Below are 24,195 nucleotides of genomic sequence, written 5' to 3' on the forward strand. Positions count from 1 at the left end.
ATTTGCACTGCTAGATTTATATAATTTTATAACTAATAAAAGTAAAATCTTGAAGTGCTCCAAAAGTAAATTTTAATTAGAGCTTTTATCTCAATTTTTTCCTAATGCAATATATTTTCTTCAATTTTATATTAATAATATACAATATTATTCTGTTTAAAAATTACCCCCAGAAAAGTCAGTGTTGCAAATCTTATGCAAAATTGCTCCTATGACTAATGAGACAATGAGGCAGATCAAGGGCTTAATTGCGTGCTTCAATTACTTAACTCCATTAGAATCTCAGAGATGATCAAAATACAATTATGTATTTAATATTATTTGTCTAAAGTATGTTTGGTCTTGTTTTTGTATACATATATTGGGCTCTAAACAAACATTTAATTCTTCTAAAAGTATCAAACTAGTTTTTAACTATATAATATGCACAGTAAATAAAGCAAATAATTGCTCGTTCATTGGATTTTTCACTTTTCAGAAGATTTCTTGGTAACATTGAAACAGTGCTACAATTCTTAATCACTTCAGTTTCATTGCCATGCTGAAAGGGAGTTCAGTTGTAAAACAAGACCCTTAAAGAAATTAAGTTGTACAGGTATTTGGAAAATATAGCATATTTTAAAACATTGAAAATCTGGAGGACTGATTCTGCAAAGCAGTGTAATACACATGACAAAAAGAGACTTTTCTTCAACCCATTATCTCTCCTTGGTGGGCAGAATATATTGACCTGAATCTTCATAAATTCCCTCTGTGTAAAAGAGCAAAAATATATTCCACAAAAATTGCAGAATTCTGCATGGTTATTTATAAAGGTAGTTGCTTGCCTTGAATGTAAGCCACTAAATAATTACTGCTTTTTTGGCTCATTAATAATTTTATCTTGTCTAGTTCATCATCAGACTTTAAAAGAGCTTAGCAAAACCTAATAACACTGTATTAGTGTATATAAGAAGATACAGTTGGTGAAGTTTCCATAAGAATAGAATTAGAAATCTCCTGACAGAATTTTAAATTAAATTTATTTTTTGACTGATAGATAAAAATGCTAACTTTTAAAAATACCTGGAGTGATTATAATAATTGATCAGGAAATTTAGGTGGGCAAGGAGGGAAGAAGAGAAGAAAGAAGTTAACTGAGAGATACTAAAAAGTGGTAAAATCAGCATATTAAAGGGATGAAGGTTGTTGGGTTTAGAATTCTGTAGGAAATATACTAGAAATACAGGAATACAGAAGGTTGGAAAGTGGATATTTAGAAGGTCTTTATCCTTTACAGATTATCAAATTATGCATGGAGAAGAGACCATCAAGAATCTGAGGTCAGAATATCAGACAGTGACTATTGAAGTCACCAAGAATTATGGCAGAAGCAATATTTTGAGTGCCTGGATTTGAATCCTAGTACCAGGCATTTACCAGCTGTATTTCTTTAGTTGATTATATAATTTTTCTCAGTTTTTTTCATTGTGAGGACTAAACTATTTAATACTTTTAAAACTTTTAAGCAGTATGTGGCATATGTTAAATGATTATAAGTCTTTATACTTTATCATGAATATCATGATCATTATTTTATGATCCAGTCATATATGAGTCTCTGGTTTTCATTTATTCAAAATTTATTAAACAACATCTCATGCAAGTAATTCCATTAGGTATCCTTTTTAAAATTTTTCAATAACTTTCATTAGCTATTTTGTGCTCCAGTAATTTTAAGTTAAACAAAAATCATACACTGTAGCCCCACCAAAAAGTCTTCATCATTAGTTCATCTTGCTAAAGTAAAATGCTGTTTGGTGAGGATACAGACCCAAAAGGAAATGGGATAGGCCAAAACAGTGATTACTTGTATCTGTAAACTAAGAATGCTTATTGTAGCAAAAGAGATGTGCAGGGGCAGACCCAACTGAATGGCTAGATTAAAACTAATCTAGCCATATTGCTGATATATAGTATCCAAAATGGTGATATGTTAAGAAACAATAAAGATAAGAAGTTAGCCTTGTGGTATTCAACATGAAACTGGATTAATGTCCTCATAGTCAGGCTAATCACAAGGGGCTACCATTTCAGAGGTTGGCTATCATGAGGTAGATACTTGGACATTTGGGAATAAGAGATTCATTACTGAAAATGAAATAAAATTATGGAAATGATGATCCTCTTTCTGAAGGACCACACTCTTATAGTTTGAGACTCCTAAGAGAGCAAACCTAGGCTATTCTCTATTATTTATAAAAATACTCTAAGTTTCCATTATTACTTGGCCATTTGCCACAGGCAGTTTCACCTTCTGGCTCAAAACACACATTTTCTTCATCTGCACGAATGCCAACCATAATGTTTAATATAAGTGAGTGTGTTTTGTTCACTGTAGTTGAAAATCAGCCTAACTTTGAGCAGACATGGGGAAGAAAAACAATGTGATGTGAACTTTGTTCTCTGTGTTTAGGCAAGCTACGACCTATATCTATGCCAGTGGAATATAATTGGGTGGGGGACTATGAAGATCCAAATAAGATGAAGAGAGATAGTAGAAGAGGTAAGTGTTCTAGAATTTCAGTGTAGGCTGGGTTGTTTGAACAAATTTAAATGTTCTTTAAATAGATTGTTATGGCTTCAGAGGAAAATTTATTCTACCATTGACTTATTGTGCAACAAATGAAGTCAGACCAATATTTGACTATCTTGACCCATTATTAAATAGATATCTACAAATGTCTTCTGTGGGATTCAGAGTAGATAGTACAGTGTGAAAAATGAGCATCTGATTCCTGTTCAAAAGTTAATATTTTGAAAACAAAGTCAGAAGTGTGAAACTGCATAAAATAATTAAGTTCAGTAGATAGAAACAGTTTGTTATTAGTCCCCATTGGTCCGCAATGCAATGTCACTACTTTTGTATTGATACAACCTCAGAATGAGCATTGAAGCACATGGGTTTATTAAAAAAAAAAAAAAAAAAGCTATTGGAAACTGGGCCAGTGACTCTAATGAAAACCATGTTGAAATGGGGGGGGGGACTCCTTTGCTTTTTTCTGTTCTGTTTGCTCTTCAGGGTTATCTTCTTATGTGGGGATGGGCTCCTCTTAAAGTATCTACCAAAAGTAAGGTTTTTTTGTTCATTTATTCTGCTATTGGGTGAGCAGTAAAGAGAGCAACTGAAAGCCTCATTACTAAATTGGGTTCTACCAAGTGTGGATATGGTGGTCCCCGTTGATCATGCTGCTACTTCCACTTTCTGAAGTAAAATAACATGAGATTGTAGATGGAAAATAAAACAAAAAACTGTTCATGGAACCGAAGATCACTAGGCTTAGATTAGCATGTTTGACCCATTTGCCTATTCTTTCTAGACAGGGTACAGACTTTATCTCATTCCTGCACAAATCCACCGACCACAAAGACAAGCAAGCATGAATATCTGCTTTGTTAGTCTTCTTAACACATGTTTTATGGAGTGAGCACTTCTGAAAATGCTGACAAGCCCAGGAACATTTACAAATTCCTTTTCATCTATGTATTCATTCCATTTTCCAAATGTTTCTAATCTCATTTATAGATTCAATCAATTAAAAAGTTTAAGAGAAATGCCTATCATATGCCATCTCTGAGTCACTCTTTTGAGACTTCATGTTATAGTGGTATCTTGTGGGGGGTGCTATATAAAGTGCTACTAATTTAAGTATAGGTTTTATGAACTAAGTTTCCTGACTATTGGTTCACAATGAGGACTTTAACTTTTCCAAGTATGTTACCTAGCGTGCCATAGACCAGTGATTGTCATCCATCATTACAGAAATCCTCCTGGGGAATTTATTAGAAATTTTTAGAGCTAACACCCAGAATTTCTGATTCAATTTCTGCAGGTGATTCTGATATATTTAGTTCAAAGATAAAACCAGGAGAAATAATCTAGAGTCTATTTCTTATTGTCCTGTAATCCCAAGTAATTAAGACCTACTGTATTTTCACCATATATTTTATCAATCAAATCAACTAAAAGTTCTGAAATGAAATCTTCTAGCACAATTGGGAACGAATGGTAAATTTGAGATATTTGTATATTTATATTGGTGTATTTATCTCTTTTGTATAGAAAACTCTCTACTTCGATACATGAGCAATGAAAAAATTGCTCAAGAAGAATACATGTTTCAGAGAAACAGCAAAAAAGATACAGGGAAGAAGTCAAAAAAGAAGGGTGATAAGAGCAGTAGCCCAACTCACTATTCGTTGCTACCTAGTTTACAAATGGATGCATTAAGACAAGACATCATGGGCACACCTGTGCCAGAGACCACACTGTACCATGTAAGTAAAGTTTCAAGAACTTTGATACACCTTTTGACTCTTTGAGGTAAATTCCAGATTATTTTATCCTACTCCTAGATTTTGCATAAGGTTCTAATTTTAGAGCATGGTCCTTAAAAATGATGGATTATTGATTTGTTCTTCAGTTTATATATTCAATGAGTTCTTATGTCATGTGGATTTTAATGAGATAAAATACCCAAAGTTAATGTAGAACAACAATTAATTACCTGATTAATCATCAGCTTGATAAACAGTGTGCAGGTAGCTGTAAAATTTAACATTGAAGATAGAATGTTTAATATATTCATGATTCCATTTAAAATGATTATCTAAGATATAGAGCATGATTCTAGAGATAAAAATGAGAAGGCAAAGCACACCATTATGTGATGAAAAAGATGAGAGTCCCAGCATTATTTAACTTATAATGGGTAGGAGCAGAAAGAAAAAAAGAAGTAACATAGGAAAAGAAGGGCCTTAATCTTGGGGAAGTTATAATGGGAAGCATTTAAGTGACAAGTGAAAAGAGTGTAGCAGTATTTTAATGGGAAGGCATATACAGGTATACCATAGGTGAGTAAGAATATGCCAAGTATTTTAATGGGAAGGCATATACAGGTATACCATAGGTGTGTAAGAATATGCCAAGTTCCAGGGACTTTATGTGCCTTAGAATGCTAGTTCATTAAAAATGGAGGAACATTATGTAGAAAGATGGCAATATAAAAAGGTACAGGGACTTAGGCAGAGGTTAGATTATAAATTATATGATAAAATACCTATGCTCTTTTCTGCAGTAATAAGGAGCTATTGATGATTTTTAGCTAGGGACTTGCATATTCAGATTGGGCTGTTGTATCCCTCTTGTACAGAGCATAAATTGAGTAGTCAAAGGGCAGAGCCATTACATCCAGTTTAGATTGGTGATGAGAAACTAAAACAATGGCCACATGGAAGCTAAGAATACTGTTAGCCAGAACACTCTAAAAATAAACCCCTTTTAGGGCTAGGGTTGTGGCTCAGAGATAGAGCACTTGCCTAGTATGTATGAGGCACTGGGTTCGATCCTCAGTACCACAAAAAAAATGAAGGTATTGTGTCAAACTACAACTAGAAAATAAATGTTTAAAAAAATCAACCCCTTTTAGACCATTTTGGTTAAAAGGTACTGCTGTACCAGTACAACTCAAGCTTCTAATAAGAGCCCTTAAAACACAGAATGCAATTTTTTAAATAGTAATTTGAACAGCTGCACTTAATGCTCACCATATCACAAAAACTTTTAATGTACCATTGTTGTCAAAGGTGTGCCATCTAGGCATACATTTTATGAAAGATTTAAAAACTTATTATCTGTGTAAATCTCTTAAATCATCTACTTTCTTACTCTGTATGTCTCTTATAAAACTAAAATAGAATGGTGAGCAGTGATACATGCTTATAATACAAGCCATTTGGGAGGCTGAAGCAGGAGGATCACTTGTTTGAGGCCAGCCCAGGCAGCATAATGTGACCCTTTGTCAAAACAAACAATTTCTTAATGAGACATAGGATGTAGCTAAGTGGTAGAACCTTGCTTATCATGCAGGAGGCCCTGAGTTCCTTCCCCAGTACTGCAGGTGCATGCACACATGTGCATACACACAAACACACACACTTACACACACACACACACACACACATGAAAAAAGCCTAGAATAGAAAGTATTTTTCTTTATTTGGATTGGGGTGTCAATAGCACTCTCCAGTGCCTAATTCTCTACCTTTTCTGTTCCCCAGTTAAATACTCCTAAGCCTCTTTTTTTCCAAGAGGAAAGTGTCCCTCTCAACCCTCCATTAACTGACTGAAATATCAAATTATTTTTTCATTAACATTTAAAGTGAGTCTAAAATCAATACTCCTTAATACGTGTGAAGAGGGCCACTCTTGTTACCACCACTAATCAGAAAAATCATATGAACACTGAAATCCCTCTAGAATCTAGTGTTCTAGTCAAAAGTAATAGTCTGAACAAAGGTCTGAAGATGAGAGACAGCTGGCCTATTCAAAAGAGAAGTTGGTAATGAGAGATGAGACTGAAGAGGGAGTAAGAGGCTACTTCAACTATTAAGAGTTTGGATTTAAATTTACAGAGAGTGGTGAGCCATTGAATTTAAATATTCAGCATTATTCCATTCCATTATGCATATCTAGAAAGGTATATTTTTAAAAATTACTGTGTGGGGAAGGAAGATAGATGAGTATTGTGGATTTTGAATTACTAAATTAAAGACAGGAAAAGGTGAATCAATTGAAATAATATTGTATTTTCTAGAAGTATAAATTGTTGCCACCTGTCTTAAGGGCATTATTTAATTAGGTGTATCAAGAGTCTGGTCTAGTAACTTCACATCCAAAAGTTTATTTCAAGAAAGAAATCAAGAATGCATTTCTGCCTTATGTTGCATCATATTATGTGTCCTGAGTCTGTAACATGGTATTTCCCAGATAGGTACCCAGCTAATTTTTGACAGAATGCCAACACAGAGTAAGGAATAGCATTAACTTTGGGAGATATCCTCCCATGTAACATTGATCCACCAGTTCCATAGTCAAAGGTTGGGTACTTTGTAATCTATTCTCAGGTTTAGAAGAAGCAAAATAATTGTTAGCCCCCAAGTACATTCTGGATGCTTATAACCAATGTTCAAATAGAGAAGTTTCACTGTTGGATTTTTTTATGAGGCTCTTCCATTCCCTGAGTTACCTCCCCCAATACAAGACCTCATTTTGTACTTGGTACTTCCACAGTTATCAAGGGAGTTTCCATGTTTGTTATGTATTTTGAATCCTAGAAAACTCTATTTACAAACAAAAAACCCTCAAATTCAGAAAGGATAAATGATTTACCCAAAGGTGTGTTGTAAAAATTGTAAGTGCTCTCGTCAGGACTAGGATCCCCATCACATACAATAGGGGTTTCCATACTGTCCTAGTGCATTGTGCATGGTAGATATTCCATTACATAGAAGAGTTTGTGCCTTAAGGGATAAATATGTGCATTTTGAAAAAAGTTTGACTTGATGATACAGGTGCCTTCATATGTTGTTGTTAATATCATTTTCAGTGCCTGGATTAATTTCTATCTAGATTTCTCTTTGCCTTATGTTACTTTTTTATTAAATTAGGAAAAACATACAGAGCTACTGCTATTCTAGAGCACAAGTTGTTATTCAGCATGGTCTATTGAGAGGCTACAGAGCATTATAGTTAAATTTCTTGAACCTTGGAGGTGAAACAAAATACACTTAAATGATATCTTTATATTTCACAGAAATCGATGTTTTATTTTTCTGTTTATACATTATCATTTTAAAATGAAATAATTTTACTTATATTTTCCTGAAAACTCAAGACCAATATCAATATGTAATCCAGTCACCCTCATGATGAACTACTAATCATTTTTACCAATTGCTCCTTTGAATGACAACCCCATTTTAATAGAATAGGAATTCAGTGGCAGAAGATTGTTTTATAGGCTACTATCTCTGCTGTTATATATACTACTAGCTCTGTGTAATCTAAAAATTTTGAGCTCAAATTTAGTATGAAATTGACAGCAAGATCATATCAACATTAGATATCTATAAACAAATTTCTCAAGGGGTGTTGTGTGTATGCATAGCATTCCTTATGAGCAGACCTAAATTGTAATCCCCACTGGTCTATTTTAGAAAGCAGTCCAATAAAAATAAACAAAACAAGGCAAATAATTTAACTTCAGTGTGTGATTCATTCTTATCAGCAATTACCACAGAAATTCTTACAGGATAATAAATATTTAGAGTTTTGGTATTATAAAATATATTTTTAAAAATTAATCTCACATATTTGTTATTCCAATTTTTTTCTTAAATTATTTAAAAGGGAATCATTCATGATGCTCTAGCCACTATAATCATCCACCAGCTCTTGCCCACCTCTTTTCTCTTTTGAAATACTATTCTCTCTACTGAAAATGCCTTTTACACCTTTTTTTCTGGACCGTCTAAACCGAAACTCCCAGGGAGAACTTCCCTGACCACTGTTCCCTGAACTAAAGCAGTTTCTTCTATTATATTCTCTTAATATTCAGTACTTTTTCTTCAAAACCTTTATTGAGATTTACAATTATGTATTTATTTATGTAAATATCTTCTTAGTTTCTTTCTTTCCTGTACATAGTAGGACAGCTATGTCTATTTCCATGACAGGCAAGGACAATTTCTCCTTTTTATTTAGCACTATATTTTAGCACTTAGTATAAGTTATCAATAAGAATGTAATGAATAAATCAATGAATAAATGAATGTGGACAGGAAATTTTTAATGCACTTTTTCCATGTCTTCAACCTAGAAACACAGCCTTCCTACATATCCTAAGCCGCATCCACAATGATCAGTAATGCAACAAGTTTAGTTCCCCCACAGCTCTGACCACACCTCCTCCATGGTAGCTCAGAGCTTCAGCTAGTCATTGCTTTTCTCCTTTCCCTTCCATCTCAGAGGTCCCAATATGTCCATCAGCCAAACATGTTATGACATTTTTCAAAAAAATCATAACTTTATTTTACCTACTCACTGATTCTGTCTGAAACTGTGGAAGTCGTTAACTGCCAAAACCCTTATCTGACCTGAGAGCACATTAAAAAAGTTGGAGAGCAGTGTGTGTGCATGTGAAATTCAAATGTAGCCAGAAGGATCTTAAATATAAATAATGATTAAATTGTTTTGAATCTCATCTTCAAATCTTATAAAACTTTTTTTTCCAAATAAACTTGTTGAGATGCCAGAACAAGTAAAATTTGATTATGGATCCAGGCAGCATGCAGGTATACTTTGATAAAGCAAATAATGTAATTTTAGATGATTTATTAACAACAGATTTTGAGTAGGTGTTCAAAAATCTGTATAATTTCTTTCATAACATTCCAGAATTTTTGTAGCTTCTATTAGTTTTTTTATGATGAACTACTAATCATTTTTACCAGTTGCTCATTTGAATGACAACCCCATTTTAATAGAATAGGAATTCAGTGGAAGAGGATTGTTTTATAGGTTATAAATACAGACATTCAATTGTTTTTTTTGGGATATAAATACAGACATTCAATTGTTGTTTTATTTCTAATAAGTACCTTTAGCCATCCTAGTCAATTTTTGAGGGATTATTTTTGTGGAGGTAGGAGGGTGATAGGTGTTAAAGCCTCTTTTTTAATTTAACAAATAAATAAACTTTTATTTTATTTTTTGTTGTTCTTTATATATATACATGATAATAGAGTATATTTTGACATATTATACATACATGGAGTGTATCTTATTCTAATTAGGATCCCATTCTTGTGGTTGTGCATGATATGGAGTTTCACTGGTGGTGTATCCATATGTGAACATAAGAAAGTTATGTCCAATTCATTCTACTGACTTTTCTATTCCCATCCCATCCCCCCTCCCTTCCCTTCATTCCCCTTTATCTAATCCACTGAACTTCTATTCTTCCCTCCTCCCTCCCATATTGTGTGTTAGTATTTGTATATCAGAGAGAACATTCAACCTTTGGGTTGTTTGTTTGTTTGTTTGGTTGTTTTTGTTTGTTTTTAGTTCTGGCTTATTTCACTTAGCATGATAGTCTCCAAATCCATCTATTTACTGGCAAAGGTCACAAAGCCATCCTTCTTTTGTTTGTTTGTTTGTTTTTTTAGTTGTAGATGGACACAATACCTTTATTTTATTTATTTATTTTATGTGGTGCTGAGGATTGAACCCAAGGCCTCATGTGTGAGGCAAGTGCTCTGCCACTGAGCCACAACCCCAGCCCACAAAGCCATTCTTCTTTATGGTTGAATAATATTCCATTGTGTGTATATACCACATTTTCTTTATCCATTTATCTGTTGATGAGCACCTAGGTTGGTTCTATAGCTTAGCTATTGAGAATTGAGCTGCTATAAACATTAATGTGGCTATGTCTCTGTAGTATGCAGATTTTAAGTCCTTTGGATATATACCGAGGAGTGGGATAACTGGGCCAAATAGTGGTTCCATTCCTAGTGTTTTGAGGAATATCCATACTGCTTTCCAGAGTGGTTATGCCAATTTGTAGTCCCACCAGCAATGTATGAGTGTACCTTTTTTCTTAGGTATTTCTTTGTAAAATACATCATATCATAATGGAAATGATGTTTTTATAAGATACCTAATTGACTTTATTTCATTTCAATAGTTTTGCCTCTCGAAATTTAATACTTCTAGTAGTGTCAACTACGTGTAAAGGCCTAGTCTAATAATAATATTACCAATGCTGTTAATACTACTAGCTAACATTACTGATTATTTATTAAGTTTCTATGCAAAGAACTTGTACATTATCTTATTGAATCCTCAGAATACACCGTGAAGTTGGTATTATCATTATTATTTCTATTTTGCAAAACAGAAAGGAACTGTGATTTTACTTGACACATAGCTCCAAAAGAAACAGAATTAAGAGTTCAAGAAGTCTGACTCAAAAATTCACATCTTTAGCTGAATAAAGCCATTTCTGCTCATAAAGATTTTACCATCTATTAGGGAAGACAGAGCTATTATTATCACAAAGATGGAAACTCTATAATCAGCATATAAACATTCATAATTAAATTTATCTGAAGTTATAAAGGTTGGTTTGTATAACAGATTCCTGATTTAGTTGCATTATTTCAGGATCAAAGTAACTAAAAATAAGAGGACAATTAAATTTAGCAGCAAAGAAGCCACCTCTGAGCTAACAGTTATTTATAACAACTAATTTCACCCATTTTGACTTTACTCACCCATAAAATGGCTTTTGTGCAGTGCAACATGATGTTTCTCCTCACAGGAAGCATAGAAATATGCTAAATATCCATTCTAATATTAATGTATTTGTTCTAATGTATATTCTCTTATTCCTTTAGATGCCTTGATTATTTCTAAAGCACTAATGCCAAATTTATAGCAGCACTGGCAGGTTTACATAGGAATAATAAAGACTATGAGAAGTGTTTCCCAGCGTGCTACTTCCCCAGAGCAGTAAATCTCAAAGTATGGGCCAACCTTGGCAAAGGGCTTGATGATTGAGGCTTGACCCAGAAATCACAGTTCTTTCTTTGATTCTTATAGACAAATAACATGTAATTTTACAGACTTTCCTTTTCAGTTATGGGTAGATATTGCTTACCAGTAACCTACTAATTTTTAAAAGGTTATAAATCAAGAAATTATAAAGCAATGCTTTAGTAGAGTTTACTAAATATTTTGATTCAGTATTTTTCCAGTAAGCCTGGTATTCATACAATCTTGACAATAGTCATTTTCTTCTTGCATAAGCACAATTGTAGATGGCTCATATCTCAATGGTTTTCAGGAGGAGTGCTATATTTTATTGGTGCATTTTAATTATACAGGATGATGGGTTGTTGTTACATATTCATACATGTAAATAACATAATTTGATCTTGTCCACCCCCTTTATCCTCCCTCACCCTCATCCAGATCCCCTTCCTTTTCTCTAATAGTCTCTCTGATACTTTAATGACATTTCCCCCCCATAGATAACACATATGAGGGAAAGCATATTTATCTAAGTCTGACTTATTTCACATAACATTATGATCTCCAGTTCAACCTATTTTTGTGAAAATGGCATATTTTCTTTCTTCTTTGTGACCAAATAATATTCCATTGTGTATATATACCATATTTTCTTTATCCATTCATCTGTTCAAGGGCACTTAGGTTGATTCCATACCTTGAATATTGTGCATCATGCTGGGATAAACATGAGTATGCAGGTATCTCTATCCTATGTTGACTTTAATTCCTTGGGTATATACTCAGGAGAATTATCACTGGATCATATGGTAGTCCCATATTTTGCTTTTCAAGGAACCTCCATACAGGCTTCTTAGTGGCTATACTAATTTATATCCCTACCAGTAGTGTATAGGGGTTTCTTTTCCCCTGCATCCTCACCAGCATTTGATTTTTTGTATTCTTGTTGATAGTCATTCTGACTGAAGTGAAACAGAATCTCATTGTAGTTTTGATTTGCATTTCCCTGATGACTAATGATATTGATCATTTTTTCATATAATTATTAGCCATTCATACTTCTCCCTTTGAGAATGTCTGTTCATTTCTTTTGCACATTTATTGATTGGGTGATTTGGGGGTTTTGGTGTTAAGTTTTTTGAGCTCTTTTTATATTCTGGATATTAATATACTTTTGGTAGAGTATCTGGCAAATATTTTTCCCCATCCTCTAGGCTGTTTCTCCACTCAGATGTTTTCTTTGCTATGTAGGAGGTTTTTTTGTTTGTTTGATTGATTTGTTTTGTTTTGTACTGGATTTGAACCCAGGGGCACTTAACTACTGAGCTGTTTTTCTTTTATTTTTTTATTCTGAGACAGGTCCTCACTAAGTTACTCAGGGCTGCACTAAGTTGACAAGGCTGACTTTGAACTTGGAATCCTCTTGCTGCAACCTCCTGAGCTGCTAGGATGTACAGAAGCTTTTAAATTTGACATAGGCCCATTTGTTGATATTTTTAAGAATTTCTTTTTTAGTTGTAGATGGACATAATATTTTGTTTATTGATTTTTTTATGTGATGCTGAGGCTCAAACCCAGTGCCTCACACATGCTAGGCAAGCACTCTACCACTAAGCCTCAACCCCAGTCACTCCCGTTCCCTCCCCCGTTTGTTGATATTTTATGAAATTTCCTGAGCTATTGGTATCCTATTCAGGAAGTTGTTGCCTGTGCCTATGTCTTAAAGTGTTTCCCCTATGTTTTTTTCAAGCATTTGCAAAGTTCTGGAATTATACTTAGGTCTTTGATCCTTTTTTTTTCATTGGTTGTTCAAAACATTACAAAGCTCATGACATATCATCTTTCATACATTTGATTCAAGTGGGTTATGAACTCCCATTTTTGCCCCAAATACAAGTTGCAGAATCACATCGGTTACACATCCACATTTTTACATAATACCATATTAATGACTGCTGTATTCTGCTACCTTTCCTATCCCCTACTATCCCCCCTCCCCTTCCCTCTCATCTTCCCTCTCTACCCCATCTGCTGTTGTTTAATTCTCTCCCTTGTTTTTTTTTCCCTTTCCCCTCACAAACTCTTATATGTAATTTTGTGTAACAATGAGGGTCCTTTTTTGAGTTGTTTTTAGTACAGGGTGAGAGAGAGAGGGTTCTAGATTCAATCTTTTACATATGGATATCCAGTTTTCCCAGCACCTAAAGAGGCTATCATTTCTCTAACATATGTTCTTGGCAGTTTTGTCAAGAATTAGATGGCTGTAGCTGCATGGATTTGTGTTTGTGACCTCTATTATATTCCATTGGTCTATGTGTCTGTCTTTATGCCAGTACTGTGCTGTTTTTGTTACTATGATTCCATAGTACATTTTGAAATCAGTTATTGTGATATTTTAGCTATTCAGCATTTTTTTGTTTCCATATGAATCTTAGAATTTGTTTTAGTTTTGTGAAAATTGTCATTGGTATTTTGATGAGGATTTTATTGAATCTATAGATCACTTTTGGTAATATGGTTATTTTAACAATGTCAATTCCATCAACCCATAAATGTGGGAGGTTTGTGTGTGTTTGTTTGTTTTATTTCAGTACTGGGCATTGAACCCAGGGGCACTTTGCTACTGAGCTATATCTTCATCCCTTTTTACTTCCTAATTTTGAGATAGGACCTTGCAAAATTGCTGAGGCTGGCTTCAAACTTGCAATTCTCCTGCCTGAGCCCTAGAGTATCTACTATACAATCATGTGCTACTGCAGCTGGTGGGAGGTCTTTCTGTGTCTTCTTCAATTTCTTTCTTCCATGTTATGTAATTTTCATTTTAGAGGTCATTTGCCTCCTTGGTTAGGTTTATTACTAAGTATTTTTAAGCAATTGTGAATAGAATTATTTTCCTGATTTTTTTTTTCTTCTGTGGGTTCATTATTGATATATAGAAAGGCTATTCATTTTTATGTATTGATTTTGTATCCTGTTACTTTGCTGAATTTGTTTACCAGATCTAGAAGTCCTCCAGTGGAGCCTTTAGGGTTTTCTAAGTATAGCATCACTATCACCTACAAATAAGGATAATTTGACTTCTTCCTTTCCTATTTTGCATCCCTTTTATTTATTTCTCTTGCCTTATTGCACAAGCTAAAATTTCAAGTACTGTATTGAATAAGAGTGGTGAGAGTGGACATCATTATCTCATGCCTGATATAAATTATCTCATGTTGAAAGCATTTCCCCATTTACTATGATGTTGACTGTGGGTTTTTCATAAATAATCTTTATTTTGTTGAGGAAAAAATAGGAAGAATGCTCTACTAATGCATCATCAGGATTTTTTTTAAGTTACCTATGTACTGGGGGGACTTTTTTGTTTTATTTTTGTTTTTGGTACTAGGGTTTGAACCCAGCAGTGCTTTACCACTGAACAACATGCCCAGTCCTTATTTTATATTTTGAGGCAGGGTCTTGCTAGGTTGCTGAGACTGGCCTCAAACTTGCAATCCTCTTACCTCAGTCTCCTGAGTCATTAGGATTATAGGCACAATTACCTATGATTTTTATTGTTATTATTTCATTACAAATTAGTATTAGACTTAATTACTATCAATTTTAGTTTGTTTTAGGTTAGTTGCTTTGTTTACCCTCTATATCCAGTGATTCCTATTTCACCACAGTTTTCTAAGAATATAGTTTGACTTGTCCATAGCCAGTAATAACTATAGAGTAATATTCTGTTGGTATCACATAGCTATTTTTCCCATTGGAAAGTGGGGACAGAGGGATACATGAACATGAGGTGTCTATTGATCTCTCTTAGGGGGCTCCAGTCAAAAACTCTTAAGATCTACTGCTTTAGATATAGATACATGATTAAAATAAGTAGAATAAAAGAGGCTGTTGGTATACCTCAGTTGGTAGAGTGCTTGCCTTGAATGCACAAGGTCCTGGGTTGTAATCCCCTGCACCACAAAAAAATAAATATATTGGGGCTGGAGTTGTGGCTCAGCAGTGGAACACTTGCCTCACACGTGCAAGGTGCTGGGTTCAATCCTCAGCACCACATAAAAAAATAAATAAACAAAATAAAGGTATTGTGTCCATCTACAGCTAAAAAAAGATATTTTTAAAAAAGAAGGATAAAAGAAAGTTTGGCTTTACTTGTTTACAAATATGAAACAATTTTGTTGAATTGTAGTCGGTAAAGAATAGGAGGAAAATTGACTTGTATTTCCTGATTCATTTATTCTAATAGTTCTCTTTGTTTCTATACTTAGAAAGGTCTTATTTTCCCTTTCAGACAAATCACCTATTTGCACCCTAGCCCCATTTTCTCATTTACCACAAATTGGTGTACTCATAATTGAACTGGCTAGACTGGAAGATAAAGATTCACAAATACAAACTTCTAGTTTCAGACTCTGAAAGGTGGTGGTGGGGTGGGGTAGAGATGAACAAACAAGTAGTGAGTTCCTGGTTTTTTCTTGCCTGTTATATATCTGGCTGAGTCTGGAAAATCCTACAATCTGGAAACCTCAATGGGCATGTAAAAAATATAGCCATAAAAAAAGAATCTTTCTATAATACCTGCCTGTTCTCAAGGAAACAACTATCAAAAAAAAAAAGTCATGCTTCTTTTCCTCTACCATAATAAGCATAAAATGGATCAATTCAATAAGACAGAAAATCTTAAATGTATATGCTCCAAACAAGAGATTTAAAATTATCAGAGGCAAAAATCCAACAGAACTGAAAGCATAAACTGACAATCTAAAATTACAATTGTGGATTTCATTGTCCTTCTTTCAGATATTAGTAGAACCACTAAACAAAATGTCAGAAAAGATATAGAAGTACCAAATGACTATTCACTAATAGTATTGAACTGATGCCCAACAGAATACCTATTCTTTTCAAGTATGAATGGGACATTCATCAGGATAATGGTCTTAAAATTAAACTCAATTTAAAAAGAAATGGAAGTAATATGAAGTATGCTTTTGGATCATTAGGGAAAACAATTAGCAACCAATAACAAAAAGATAAGTGAATATCAACTCTCTTAGAAATTAAACAATAATTTCTAAATAATCCTTAGATAAAAGAGAGAATGTTCCAAGAAAAATTAAACTGGACGAAAATAAAAACACAGTAGTCTTAGAGGAAAATTCATCGCACTAAATGCTTATATCAGAAGAGGAGAAGTTCTAATAATCTCAACTCTGAAATCCTACCTCAAGAAATTAGGAAAGGACCCCCCAAAAAAGCAGAAGGAAGACTTAATAAAGAGCACTATCAATGAAATTGAAAACAAAAAAAAATTAAAGCTGTGGGATTTTGTGGGGGAAAAAAAGACGAACCTCTATCAAGACTGGTACAGAAAAAAAGAAAGAAGACTAAAATTACCAATATCTGGAATGAAAGAAGGAATGTCATGGTAAACCTCATTGATCTAAATGAATAAGCAAATACTCAGTTTAGATGAACTGAACCAATTCTTCAAAAACCAGAAAGCACCAAAGCTCACCCCAAGATGACATGTATAATCTGAATGGTTCTTTAATTTCTCTAAGAAAATTTAGTTAACCATTAAAAAAATTTATAGAATATAAATAGAGAAATACGAAAATAAGAACAATCCCCCCAATACTAATGTTCATATTGATTGAGTGTGAATTAACCCAACTTGTTTATATTATGTTCTCTGGTGCAGTTAAAGAGTTGGAAACCTATAAGAGATTTGATGTATAAGAATTGTGACTTAATGGAATGGCTATACAAAACTGACAAAATTCATAAATTTTATTAATTTTGAAAATGTTTATATATTTAAAATTTTTTGTTCCATCTGGTTTTTAAGTTTTAAAATTTGAGCATTAAAAAAAAGATTTGCTAATATACCCTTACTCTTGAGAAAGATTTCTGGCCATACTGTATAAAATAGTTTATTAAGACTGGAGTATAGCTCAGTGGTAAAGCTCTTGACATGCATGTGCAATCCCCTGGATTCAATCTCCAGCACCACTGTATGTGTACATGTGCATGTGGATACGTACACACACACACACACACACACACACACACACACACATATATATATAATTGCATGTAATTATATATGTATGTGTATAATATATGTTATTATTATAATGTTAGTGTTATGTATAAACATAATTATATATAATTATAAAGATATAATATATAATTGATAAACAGAAACACAGTATTTTCAGTTTCATGTTTGAATAAATGTCTCATTCTGCTAGTTACTGATTAAGTAATGACTACCAGGAAGCAAAACACAAAATTAATTAGTGAGGCACCATGCAACACAGGACACAGAAAAATTGAATTAGGAATTTATTGAGTTTAAATTTATTAAATTTAAATCTGATTACAAATTCCTTGTTGCCTTTAGAAAAAAAAAATAAAACAAATTTCAGTGGAAGGCCCTTGACTTGGTTGCTAAGGTCAATAATTGCACATTATTTGAGGACATACCTGCCTTTAGAAGCTCTGATCAGAGACCTTTAAAAAGTATCATTTTCTTTTACATTATAGACTTGTTTTGGTTCACTTAATAGCCTCAGAAAACTTTCTCAAATTTTGTAGGCAGTAGGATTTTTTGCTCCCATAATCATTCTATTCACATTACCTCATTACCATAATTCATTTAATTAAATATCTCAAGTTTAATAAAACTCTAGTTGAAATTATCTAACCTCCTAGAACTCTTTAAAGTCTATCCTGACTAAAGAACCAAATTATTTTCTTCACTTAATTCAGCATATTATTCTTTTGATGGTTTCAGCAATCTGTAATTCCACAAAACTATAGGCATAATGATTTGCTGTAAATGCCCAAATCTTATCCAGTTTCCTCTTAATAAACTACAGAAAGGCATAACTATTGACTACTATTTCTTGAAGATATTCTTTCCAAGAACAATATTAACCTGTTAGCAGTCTTTATGAACTTTTCATTGGAATTGATGGCCATTGGCAGTGAGTCAAACTGCCTGAGCTCAACCTAGAATCTTAGTTCAAAATCATAATGCAAAGTCTGCCTCTTACTACTTCTACCATATCAGGGTAGAATGGAAAAAGAATGGATTTGGCTTTTCTAAAAATTCAAATGGCTAAGGATAATGTTGTCATTATAAAAGATGGGCTTTAAGTGAGCTGTATAATTCTAGACCCATTTCTAAACCTCAGTAAAAAATATAATCTTTCATTTTTCCTCTTCAGAATTCAGTCATACATTGTATATAAAGTTTTCTTTTCCACTGTGCAGAGCACAAAATAGCTATTCTTAATTCCATATAGGAAAAAAATTCATTTGCATGTAAGGTAATTTACATCATGATGAGCAAATCAAGCCTTCTAGGACTAAAAGAATATATTACCCTTGGGCTGTAATGAGTATAACAATTAAGGTACAGTTAGGGGAGCATAATCACTAAGTGACATGGAATAAAAGGTTAGATCTTACTCAGTGGAGGAACTGGTAAAGATACCTCAGCAGAGCCAATGTTTGGGAAGCAAATCTGGACATGAAGTGAGAGAAAACCAGACAAACTAGAACCCCTGAGCAAACTGGAACATAACCACACTGAGGTTTCCTTCCCTGTGGCACTCTGCTTCAAAGATTTCTCAATAGTATGTTTAAGTAAAAAATTTCATTTTATCATAAATCTGAAGTGGACTCAAAAGCATAGCCCACCCCAATGAAGATATCATCCCTGCAACCTACTTACTTACTCTTTCAAAGCGTATATTAGAAACTATAACTTTAAATTATCTTAAATCAAAAGCTGATTAATATAAATAATAACCAGGATAAAATATCTAGGTTACCTGAAGAAGTATCTACTTAATAAAAGATTACACAATTCTCTTACTGACTTCTTCACATACTCTGAGGAAGAATGCCAGAAGGCTGTATACCTAGATCCTGTTATCATAGTTGCTGAAACTCCTTCATTTTATTGCATTATAGCATCATGTCCTCAATTTTTGTCATATGGCTATTACAAGAAACAGCTATATGATATCACTTTCTCATTTGCTATATAATATTTTGGATATTGTATTTTCTGTTTTTTCTGTTATATATATATATATATATATATATATATATATATATATATATATATATATATATATATATAAAGGGAACCAATGTATATAAAGTATCTGATACAGCATCTAGCACTGTGAATATACACATATAAAATATTCTTCCTCTAACCATATTACCAAAATGTCCTTGCTAGTGGGCTGAAAACAAGCAAAATATAATCTAGGGGCATTTGAAGCAACCAGTTTTAGAGTAGAAGCAAACACTAGGTCCTCTAGATTTCTTATATGAATTGCTTTCTTTGTCTTACCCAATTTTCTTATTTATAAGATGAGCATTACGTTGCAGAGAAAACTGTGGAAAATGCCATCTAAATTGACAGCACAATGTTGATTTGATCCCTGCCGCAAATATGGGAGTTTAAAAAAATTTCTTTCCATAAAATTTATTTCTCCCTTCTGTTAGATGAAGCCAGTGTTGCTAGTTTAGTCTTAAAATCATGTCTTACTATATGTATGTGTTTCATTATAAAGAGAAGGAAAAGTATGAGATATATAACAATTATTTTACTATAAAATGAATTGAGTATGGTGACTTTTATAAATTTCTTAAGTTTTACTTTTATTCCGTATTCTCTTTGAAAAATATTTCTACTAAGAAAAAAAAAATTACTTGATCAAGAACACCCCACCAATAAACATTTCTTTGTCACAGAAGATTTGTAAACCTTCCCTGATTTCTCTAGCATCCAGATATCAACAGTTTTTGTCAGACGGAAGTATCAGGATAAGGAGCGGCCCTAATTCTGCTTTGCACCTATTAGAAACTTTCTGCCTCTGTCTCAAATGCAAAATCCATGTCAATTGTACACATCAATCAGATATTCAAAAATAGCTGAACCTAATATGGGTGGTCATAGGTTATTTCCATGTATGGTGGAGCTTAAACATAAACTGCTTTTCAAAGACTAATTCAGCATTTAGTGTTAAAACTGACATGAATTACAGTTATTTATAATTTCTAGGGCAACACTAATTAGATTTACACTGATGAATAACCATTTTTTTTCATTCATTTTTCAATGAGGATCACATGAAGGTAGTACTCTCTGAAACACCTAGGAGCATCTGATTTAAAGCCCGGATCATGCAGACGAAGAAATTGAGGTCAAGAGTAATTCAGTGATTTGACCACAGTCATAGATAGAGCTAGAATAAAGTCTGGATTATAGATAAGTCAGGTCTCCTGATTCCTACCACAGTATTGCTCCACTGATACTGTGCATTCCATTCTTAATGATAAATAAGCATTCTGAATGTAATACTGTAGCTGGTGTGTTGAGAATAAAGGTGAAGGGCCAGGGGCAAGTATGGAAAGTGGGGAGACAAGATAGAATCAGGACAATTCAAGTGAGAAATAAGCATGCCTTAGCTCTGGCTGCTAAAGTAGAAGTGATGAGAATGGATTAGACTCTGGATATGTTTTTAAGGTAAGTGGACAAGATGTCCTGACAGATTGCATATGAGATGCTGTAACTCATAACCCATACATCAGTGTCCCACACCTATATGTGTTCAGTAACTACTTGAGTCATCCTTTGAAACTAATTGGTTCATCCTTTGAACTGATCATTTTATGTTGGGTACTATACTAGGAAATAAGTATAGAGTGGTGACCAAAGCAGATGGTTTATGCCTTCACAAAACTACTATAGTAGATATAAGCCATATTATGAGAAAGTGAACCAAGTAGTTTAAAGGCATTGCTTAGCAATCAGGAGTGTATTTGTGTGAAAAAAAAAAATACATAATGATTGGTCAGCTCCAAGAGATTTCTCCTATGTAAAGAATTAGTGGAAAGACAGGCTTGCCTTATTTGAATCCATTATTTCCTTATTAGTATTGACATAGAGCTTTTTAATTCCATTGCATTGAGTTCACATTGCTAATAGGCTTAGAATAAAATGTGATTCCAGTCCCATCCTTGTCTCCTTTGGCTAAGTGTTGTGACCTTTATGTACCTTAATTTCTATCTCATTTGCAGAATTAAGATGTTGACATGAACCTTCTTATCATACAGATATTATAAATGGTTGCCAAAAAGAAATCCTGCAAATCTTTTTTCACCCACAAAGTATATAACTTTCTAATTAAAATAAAGTTGATAAAGTATGTATGAAAAATAGATTGATAAGATGGTACTGGTTTAAATTATTTCTATTTATATAAAAAAGTATTATCCTTACTGATAACTTTCTGTTTTGTAAAATCCTTTCCACATAGCAATGTACTTGCATCACATGTCATATGAGGTTTTCATAAATGGATGTCTCATGTCAGAAGCATTTTTTTCTTCTCTTTCACATTGTTACTATGACTACAAAATAACTTGGGAAGAAATACTGTTTGTAGAGTTAGAGAAAAGACTTTAGGGTTGACAGACCACCTAAGAGGCCCCTACTTGTAAGATCCTGAGCAAGTTCTTCATGCATTCTCTCAGTTTTCTTTCCCTTAAAATAAGGTTAATGATCACCACTTTATAGATTTGTTGTAAGGATTGAAATTAATAACTTACATAGTGCCTGTTACACATAATAAACCCTCAGAAAATGATAATCATGATGACCCTCAAGTATGACAGTTCCTGTTTTCCAAGAGTAGTAATTTCTGTTAGCCTTTCCAAATGTTCACCAATTAGCCACTTTCCCCTTCTTCCTATTTTGCCACTGCATAGGAAATGATTCACATGAGATCATGCAAAAAAAGTTCAGTTACCTCTTTCCTTCAATGGTTGATAAGCCTGTTGTCTGCCTAACCTGTTTGACTGACCTTCTATCAGTTTTTCCCAATTACTGGCTTTTTATTGTTATCTGACTCGTAATTGATTAGTTTATATTTTAAGAGCATGCTTATTTTCAAGTTAGTATGGAGCCATTTTCATTCAGTAAAACTTCAGGTTAACTTTACTGACAGAATACAGAGCTACCTCATGAATATGCAGTGCCACTTCCCTCACCCCTCTCTGCACTAGCTTTTTGTTTCATGTAGCAAATGGGCAAGGCCACCACCACAGTAGCAAACTTGTTAAGTTCTAGGCTATTTTTATTGCCAATGAAAGAATTCTTGACTTAATATTTAGTCCCATTGTCATTTCATCCTACTTGCTTATATTTATACTTTTTTCTGCTGACATAAATAATTAGGCAGTTAGATGAAACATTTTTCCTTGTAAAATGTTTAAAATCTTGGGGCTGGGGTTATGGCTCCACAGTAGAGTGCTGGCCTCGGACTTGCAAGGCCCAGGGTTCGATCCCCAGCACCACATATAAATAAATAAAATAAAGTTATAAAAAAATTTAAAATCTCAAAGGATTGTGTTTGTTTACTTAAAAATTAAATATGTGGAAGCAGCTGTCATTTGTCCTGAATGTTTCAAGTTGCTAAGCACCTTTTTTTCCTTATGGAGAAGAAATAAACTATTGGTTGGACCCGTCACTGAAGAAATATTGGAACTTTGCAGAAAATTACAGTAAGAGAAAGTTGCTATTTTGCAACAAGAGAGTATTTTGATTGCAAATTTTTCCATAAGTGCAGCAATTTGCAACTTGAGAAGAATTTAATAGTAGCTGAGCTTTCAAAATGTAACACAGAAACTGTCATTTTTCTTCTACAATTAAAATAAGTGCTTCTGAAATTTTAGGATAAGAATGACCCAAATTACCCCCCCCCATACTTCTCCATCCAAAAGATAGAGGAATGGAGTTTAAACCAGAACATCTGTGGACAAAATGAATGAAAAATGGTCTTTTCAGGCAAACATCTGAAAAAAGGATCTTTTATAGCCAAACAGAACACCATTGCATGCATCACCATGGTTAAGAAGAGGATCAACAATACTTCCCTAATGACCCTTTATTTTAGCACATTCTGTTTTTATGGATAGAATTATGATTTCAACACATCCATTCATAATTCATCATATAATTATTTGTGTAAATATCTTTTGACAAAAATTTAATGTACTTTTGCCAGCCACATCTTGAATTTAAATTTAAACTGTTATATGCACCAAGACAATCCCAGTGCAAGTAATGCTAAAGTAGATTAGATAAAAAGGAACGTTTTCTTTTGTTCCCAAATGAATGGCCTAAAGAATAGAACATTCAGTAATGTGATGTACATGAATTACTGGAGAAAAGATACCTGGCTTTCCCTACTCCCTGCAATGACTCAGGTTACAATAACCAGCTAGTTAAGATTATATCCTTTGTTCTTTGCTAATGGTTTCTTCAGTGTTCCATCATCTAACTGGTATTAACTGAGCCCTTACTGTGTGCTAGGCCTTGTTTTAGGCCAAGGACAAAGCTGTGCACAAATAGAATTCCTTTTCTTTAATTGAGTTGGCATTTAGAGGGAAGTCCAAGTAATTAGAAACATAAGTAATTTGGATAATGCTAAATGCTAAGAAGAATAATAAGGTCAGAAAAGAAAATAGGAAGTGTTGAGGGCAATGAGGATAATAATTTTATATAAAGAAGCCTACAATGAATTTACTAAAATATAAGCATTTGATAATTTACTAAAATATAAGCATTTGATAATAGTAAAAGAGTAAACTATTTCAGAGGGAATGAACAGCAAGGGTAAAGGCCCTGAGATGGGACTGTACATGGCATGATCTAGAATCATTAAGTGTGTCTTGAGAAGAAG

At 33.4% G+C, this 24,195-nt stretch overlaps 1 protein-coding gene across 4 annotated transcripts in view; it reads left to right on the forward strand.

The window, feature by feature from the left end:
- Window positions 1-24,195, forward strand: part of Cnksr2 (connector enhancer of kinase suppressor of Ras 2) — a 254,860-nt gene that overhangs the window by 168,579 nt on the left and 62,086 nt on the right. For 2 of the 4 annotated variants that reach the window (XM_027927389.2, XM_027927391.2), the window contains 2 exons: window positions 2,456-2,545; window positions 4,103-4,317. In XM_027927389.2, coding sequence (XP_027783190.1) covers window positions 2,456-2,545; window positions 4,103-4,317 — 305 coding nt within the window. The remainder of the gene's footprint in view (window positions 1-2,455; window positions 2,546-4,102; window positions 4,318-24,195) is intronic. The other 2 variants (XM_027927390.2, XM_027927392.2) reach the window with 1 other exon arrangement.

Source organism: Marmota flaviventris, chromosome X (genome assembly GCF_047511675.1).
Source record: "Marmota flaviventris isolate mMarFla1 chromosome X, mMarFla1.hap1, whole genome shotgun sequence".
Taxonomy (NCBI): Eukaryota; Metazoa; Chordata; class Mammalia; order Rodentia; family Sciuridae; genus Marmota; species Marmota flaviventris.